The 7,500-nt window shown below is 48.3% G+C and overlaps 1 protein-coding gene across 1 annotated transcript in view; it reads left to right on the top strand.

The window, feature by feature from the left end:
- carmil3 (capping protein regulator and myosin 1 linker 3) overlaps positions 1-7,500 on the top strand; it is a 58,245-nt gene that overhangs the window by 15,088 nt on the left and 35,657 nt on the right. The window contains exons 7-12 of the mRNA XM_062522389.1: positions 937-1,007; positions 1,402-1,475; positions 4,200-4,275; positions 4,714-4,802; positions 5,932-6,026; positions 6,735-6,821. Coding sequence (XP_062378373.1) covers positions 937-1,007; positions 1,402-1,475; positions 4,200-4,275; positions 4,714-4,802; positions 5,932-6,026; positions 6,735-6,821 — 492 coding nt within the window. The remainder of the gene's footprint in view (positions 1-936; positions 1,008-1,401; positions 1,476-4,199; positions 4,276-4,713; positions 4,803-5,931; positions 6,027-6,734; positions 6,822-7,500) is intronic.

Here is a 7,500-nt window from a genome sequence, read left to right as displayed (position 1 = left end):
ACACACACACACACACACACACACACACACACACCGCGCACAGACACACAGACTAACACATTCTTCCTCTTTCTGACAAATTTATATGTCAGCCAGACACGCTTAGACTATTCTCTTTTTTAAATCCCACGCCCCTGCGCGCACACACACACACACACACACACACACACACACACACACACACACACACACACACACACACACACACACACACACACACACACACACACACGTGTGAACAGAAACTCAAGGCTACTTTAATACACCCCGTTATTCAAGCACACACACTCACAGTCGTGTCACACACACATAAACATTTTCATTCAGGAGTGAGTCAGCCACATAGTATCCATTATCATCACACATTGAGTCCCTATGGGGCAGAGTGTGGGACAGGCGTGTGGCTGCGCTCTTGTGTGAACTGCTGCTGTCTAATCCTGTTTTTGGATTCCGCCGCCTCTCCTCACCTCTATCTGTCTGTCCACCTCACCTCACCATCTCTTTCTCTTTATCCTCTCCCTCCTCCATCTCTCTCCATCTCTCTCTCCTCCCTCTTGCTCTGTCTCTCTCTATCTCTCTCTCCCTCTCTCTCTCCCTTCTCTCCCTTCCCTCTCTCTCTCTTCCTCTATCTCCCTCTCTCTCCCTCCTCTGTCTCTTCTCTCCCCCTAAACCTCTACTTTACTCCTCCGTTCATTTTCAATTTCTTCTTCTTAAGCGTCTCTTGTCCTCCCACCTCCTTCATTTAATTCTCCTCCTCACATCTCCAAAGTGTCACTTTAGCTTTTTTTAGTGTATTCTTCTTTTCTTTTTATTGTTCTCACTCCTCTCTCCCTCCCTCCCTCTCTCTCTCTCTCTCTCTCTTCCTCTCTCTCTCTCTCTCTCTCTCTCTCTCTCTCTCTCTCTCCCTCTCTCTCTCTCTCTCTCTCTGTTACCCAGGAGGCTTTTCAGAGACGTACGCGGCCTTGTGCGATTACAATGGCATTGGTTGCAAAGAGGAAGTTCAGTGGGCAAGTGGTTTTGCTTTTTTTTTTTTTGAGTCACCGTGCTCACGTGTGCACAATGTGTGGACAATGTGTGTGTGTGTGTGTGTGTGTGTGTGTGTGTGGGTGTGTGTGAGACATATATATATAGATATAGAGAAGACAGGATATATGATAGATATGGAAATATAAATACTGTATGTGAATATTTGTGTATGCTTGTTTATATGTGAGTGATTATGTGAGTGCATGTCTGTACAGTATGTGTGTGAATGTATACATGTGTGTGTGTGTGTGTGTGTGTGTGTGTGTGTGTGTGTGTGTGTGTGTGTGTGTGTGTGTGTGTGTGTGTGTGTGTGTGTGTTTGTGTGTGTATTTACACCATTGTGCCATTGCTCTCTCCTGTGCTCCCCTCTCTCAGGATGTGGACACCATCTATCACTCCCAGGACAACAGGGAGTTTAGCCTGTTGGATTTCAGTCACCTTGAAAGCAGGTAACTCAGTTTCCCTTAAGAAGTAAACAAAGTACAGCTTAGTGCTCAGTGCAGTGATATAGCACACAGTTGTTCATATCAACCGTGAGGGCGGAGGTGGTTGCTGTGGATTCTGATGTGACCGCCACTGTGTGTGACAATGTGACATTTTTATACACTGGTTTCTCTATGTTGGTCTGGTGTTCTACCTCAAACTTTGAATCTCTCTTTCACTTCCTCACAAGTACCTGCTGCTGCAATACCTCACACACACACACACACACAGACACACACACACACACACCCAGACACACACACACACACCCACACACACCCCCACACATACACACACACACACACACATGCAAGCACAAACATGCACACTCCTCCACCGCTACTTATTCTGCATTTGCAGGCTTGTGGTTTTCTACGTCCGGCCCATGTTTTCCACCCCTTCTCTTCAACATGCCGTCAGTTTAACCACTCAGCTCGACTCGGGACTTTTCTTCTGATGGTCTCCTGCGTGTCGCCTAACCTCTTTATTTTTTGAAGTGATGCTCCCGAAATAGCCCCCCGATTTTCACACCCTGCTTTGTACGTTTTCGTGATGAAGGCCCTGGCTCGCTCGCCTCTCTCTCTCTCTCTCTCTCTCTCTCTCTCTCTTTCACAAATAGCCGCAGCGCTGCTGTTTGAACCGGCTGATCTGGGTCAGCATGGGTCTGGGTGCTGAGCCGCTGATTCTTGTGTTTGTGCTTGGGCACGAGTGTTGTGTCTGCGCCGCTGGTGAAAGCAGGTTAGCCTCAGTGCCCCCTGTGCCGCGCACACTTCAAAGGAAGGTTTTTATCCTTTGGTTTGGTTAATGCGGTGTGTCGGGGGGTTTTTTTGGGGTGAGGGTGGGGGGGGGGCTTCGGCGCCCCCTTTCTTTTATCTTTGTGCCACTCCTCGGGTGCGGCGAGGCTGCTCCTGGAGTTAGTAAAACGCGGATGCTCATGTTTTTTTTTTTCTTCTTGTTTTGTGTTGTTGATTTGTGTTTTTTTTTTCCGCGGTGTCAGCCGTGCGGTTTTGCCGTGTGCAGTGAGCGTGGCGGCGGTTGTTTTGGACGCTTGCTCGTGCTGCGCCACTGTCGCGTCTCTTGCGAGCTTGACTCCAGCGCACGCTTCTCATGCGTTTCTCTTTGGCGTGCTTCTCATGCGAGTTTGACTTTGAAAGCGCTCCTGCTTTGAAAGAGCTCTGGCGTGCTACACCCCCCCCCTCCCAACCCCACACACCACACACACACACACACACACACACACACACACACACACACACACACGCACACACTCCTTACTACAAGAGCCTCTACATGAACCCAGATGCACGAGGCATGTTTAATGGTGGGGCTGATTTAAGTGTTGCTACGTTGAGATACTGTTCCATCCTTTTCAAGCTATTGTTTGATAATCATGTCAAAGGCGAGAGAATCGGACGGCCTCAGCTGAGAGAAAAGGGGTTACTATTGCTCCTGTCAAAATGAAGCAGCCTCTGTTGAAGGTCAACAGGATTTTTTATAGTCAGATTTAATATACTGTATAGTCAATTAAACTCTCCATTATGGAATCAAGAACATATGAATTCCCTCTATTTCAAAATCCAAGTCTACCTTGTATATGGCCTGGCAGAGATTGTGGTCTTTGTGTGTGTGTGAATAGTTCAGCGCAACACAACGCTTGTCTGTATACTCAGAGAGAATTTTCAAGGCATGAGCAGCAGTAGTTTGTTTTTTTCGGTATTTATCACTAGTTGTTATCCGCCGTTAGCTGCATGGTTTTCCATGAGAGGGCTTCAGTGAAGAGAGACGAGCGATGTGCCTCTGGGCAACACGAGGAGCCGTTTCCCTCGTCGTGATGGAGAGGAGAATGAGAACACAGCCGTCAGCCATATTGTAATGGAGGGCATTCCTCTCAAAGAGCACTTCTTTTCTCTCACTCTTTCTTTCTCTCTCTCTCTCTCTCTCCACTCTGCCCTTCGCCCTTACACCACCCCCCCTCTTTCCTTCTCTCGCCCTCTTCCCTCAACCCATGTCTCTTTCTCCATCCCTCTCCCTCTCTTCCTCTTCTCCCACCATGCTATCTCTGTCTCTCTCTGTACCTTTCCCACCTCTCTCTCTCTCTCTCTCTCTCTCTCTCTCTCTCTCTCTCTCTCCCTCTCCTGCACTCTCTTGGCTTGCTGATGGCTGTGGAGTGGACAGTCGGTGCTGTCGGCTCTGGTTCCAGCGCAGGATAAAAACGTTTTAGGCCCGTGGCCAGGATTAAAAGCTGTATTGGAAGGACTTGGCGCAGAGTTACCCACTGCCCCGGCTGCCCGTCTCTCTATCGATCCTCCAGAGCCCCCCTCCACCACCCCCCCCCCCACTCCACCCTCCTCCACCTCCTCCTCCTCCTCCTTAGGACCGGACACCCTCTCAGGGAGAAATTTACTGCTGAATCTGTCATTTCGCCCATGAATCATAATGGGCCATAATGCCTCCTAGTCCCCAGCGACTTTATTCATGTGGTGTAGCTGAGGCTTTGCTTTGCCAGCGAGGGAGGCAGGGAGCTAAAAAAAAAAAGGAAAGCTCTGGGTTTGTTTAATGAATACTTTATTTGTGAGGGGATTGAAGCTGAATATGTTGTTTGAGGTTCTGGAATATTAAAGTCTCTTCCTCGCATCCGCTCTCCTTTTGTTATTTATCTTTGAGTCGTTGTGCCTGTCTCTCTTTCACAGGGATCTCGCTGTGATTGTGGCATCCATGGCTTATAATACGTGGTTCACCAAACTCTACTGCAAGGATCTGCGCCTGGTAACAACCCCTTTTTCCTCTCGTATGCTGTTTATTTCACTCTGAATGACCTGGCGCGGGGCACTTAAAGGCAACATTGTGGTGCTGTACTTGTACTTGTGGTGCTTTTTTTAGTATCTGCCCTTTGGCTTGGTGTCTGCCTCTGAGTCCTCCGTTTCCTATCCAGACTTCCTTTCCAAAGTTTCCATCCTGTCTGCCTGTGTGACTTCTCTCTTTTTTTCTTTTTATGTTTGTCAGTACCCCTTTTTAATCTCTTCTCTCTCTCTCTCTCTGTCTCTTGCTGTCACCTCCTCTGACTGTTTCTCTCTCTCTGTCTGCTCTAGTTGTTGTTTATGTATTTGTTTGTTAGTGTTGGTATACAGTACACCAGATGCAGTGTTTTTGCGTACAGTATATCCGGTGGAGGTGTCTGAGTGTCTTTCTGTCCTGTCTTCTCAGGGTTCAGAGGTGGTGGAGCAGGTTCTTCACACCGTCAGCAAGTCCAGTAGTCTGGAGGAGGTCACCCTGGAAAACGCCGGCCTCAAATCGTTAGTTCTGTCAGACCACTGAGTCCCACATTTACACATCCATACATTCTCCATTCATCATTCAGCAGATATATATTTATCCCAAGGCCACGGAGGTGTAGATTTCATCCCGCATATCTCCTCCGCGGGTATCCCTAGTCCCTCTTTACTTATTCATTAAGCAAATGCTTTTATCTCAAGCGACTCAGTAGAGTTCAGTAGGTATATTTCAGAGATTCGAGGATCCAAAAAAATGTTGAAAAATGTTTTCCGTCGCATAATGATAGAACATTTTCTTGAGGCTCGGTTTGGGTTAGAGGAGCATGAAAACATGCATTAGTGAAAGATGCGCATAACATTTAAAACACACACACATACACACTGCCATAGATAATTAAGGAAGAGTGTCTGCGCTAAGCTGAATTATAATGTAGTGGCAATGTATTTGCGCTTGTTTAACATACGTATCACAGTAGGAGTGCAGGAGTGCTTGGCAGATGGGATCAGCTGAGAGGATTGGTGAAGGGTCCTTATTCTTAGTTGATGGAGTCTCCCTGTCTTTCTGCTGCATATCGGTAAATGTCTGAGACGTACCAGTGATTTGGGTTGTCAGTTTGATGATTCTTGCAGGATTTTCCCCAGCTTCTCACTGTCAGGAAGTTGTACTAGAGTGCAATTTTGAATGTGATTCAATGAGTGACGGGCACACTGAAGTCTGACATTAAAAAAAAAAAACTTCAGTCTTTTTCACCCCCTCAGTGTAGCTTACTTTATAGTTTGTCCTAACATGTGAGCTCTCTGGGTATCAAAGCCATGCTCTTTGTTATTGGGGACACAGGACCATGTAGCCCAGAAGTGTCACTCCCACCCCCACTCCACACACACACACACACACACACACGCACACACACACACACACACACACACACACACACACACACACATGCTGTCTCACGCCACCAGACTCTGATATCTGCAGATTGTCCACACATCTCTTCCTGTCAGTTTAAGCCCCTCAGCCCTTAGCCTAACACCCCCCCCCACACACACACACACTCCTCCTGTACTGGTCTTTGATCGTGTGTCTGGTGGACTCTGTCTGGCTGTGGTCTCATCTGGTGTCGTGTCTCCCTGTTGGTCCACCTGGCAGGGATTTCCCTCAGAAGATGGCCACGGCTCTGTGTGAGAACCCGGCGTCCGTGATCCACTCCCTAAACCTGGCCCACAACACGTTGGACAGCCAGGGTAGATATTGCTTTCATCTCTCCCCCCCTCTCTCTCTCTTTCTCTCTCCCTCTCTCTCTCTCTCTCTCTCTCTCTCTGTGCTTTTATTACTCTCCTTTTTCTGTCATTGTCTGTCGGTGTAAGAGCCCTACATCTCTATTTCTGTCTGTATGTGGGTGTGTACGTGGTAGCTGTCTGTGCCGGCTTCTCCCTCTCTCTCTGTCTCTCTCTTTCTCTCTCTCTCTCTCCCTCTCTCTCTCTCTGGTATTTTTTCTATTTGTTGGTTTGAGGGTGTTGTGTGTGTGTGTGTGTGTGTGCTGCCACTTATGTGTGTGTGTGTGTGTGTGTGTGTGTGTGTGTGTTTGTGTGTGTGTGTGTGAGACTATGTCCTTTGTAACTGTCTTCCTCCTCTTCAGGGTCAGAGGCTCAGTATTTTGCCAGGATCGCTCATCATTCTCTTGCCGACACATGCCACTCTTCATTAAATCAACATGTCTGTGTGTGTGTGTGTGTGTGTGTGTGTGTGTGTGTGTGCGCGCGCGCATACAGTCAGTGCAGCTCACACTTAACGACAATCTGGACTGCAGCCATGCTCTTTAATGAATTTGTGTCAGCATTTGTATGCATGCATGTAGCTCTCTCACTGACTAACTATATATATGTATGTGTGTGTGAATGTGTGTGTGTGTGTGTGTGTGTGTGTGTGTGTGTGTGTGTGTGCCCACGCAGGGGTTTCCAATCTCATCCAGCAAGTGTGCCGCCTCAACAAAGGTCTACGTCTGCTCAACCTCTCCAAGACCTCCCTCTCCTCCAAGGGTGTGTACAGCTGTGCCATCTCCCTGGGGAGACAGCACCCCCTGGTGGTCGTGTTCCCAATCTCCTGTAATCCTGTTGACATGCTGGTCGTTGCCTATAAAAAAAAAACCTGCCACTGCATCAGCACAGCGGCTTATCCTCCAATCAATACACAATTTATAACGGGGAGGCCGGGGCAGCACGGCAGGGGCAGGGGGCATCCAAAAGATCATGAATGGAAAAACCAGTCGATTCGCTCCGTCCATGTTGTTTGGCAGGAGTGGTGGAGAAAGGGAGAGGACTTTATCAAGTCTTTACAGCTGTATTGACAAAGGAATAACAGGACACACCAAACATCATGAAAGCGCTGCCCACGGGGCGGAATAAATCTGATAAACCCCCATGTCCCCGTAAATCAGTAAACCAATCTCCGTGGCGGTGCCGTGTGTTCGTAAACAAACCTGCACAGGCAGGAGGGCTTGGGGTAGCTACAAAGCCATGCGTCTCTCTCTCTCTTGCTGTCCCTCTCTCTCTCTCTCTCTCTCTCCCTCTCCTTTTCTCTCTCTCTCCCTCACTCTCTCCAGTAGCTCCTGGCTCAGCTCCTACTCCCGACCTTCCATATCCGTCCTGGAATAACAGTTTTTGTGATGCTCGCACGCGCACGCTGCGCATTCGTTCGCTCCATGCCGGCCTTTTTCCG

Source organism: Sardina pilchardus, chromosome 2 (assembly GCF_963854185.1).
Source record: "Sardina pilchardus chromosome 2, fSarPil1.1, whole genome shotgun sequence".
Lineage (NCBI taxonomy): Eukaryota > Metazoa > Chordata > Actinopteri > Clupeiformes > Clupeidae > Sardina > Sardina pilchardus.
Note: the sequence above shows the minus strand (reverse complement) of the source record. Positions and strands in the feature narration are given on the sequence as shown.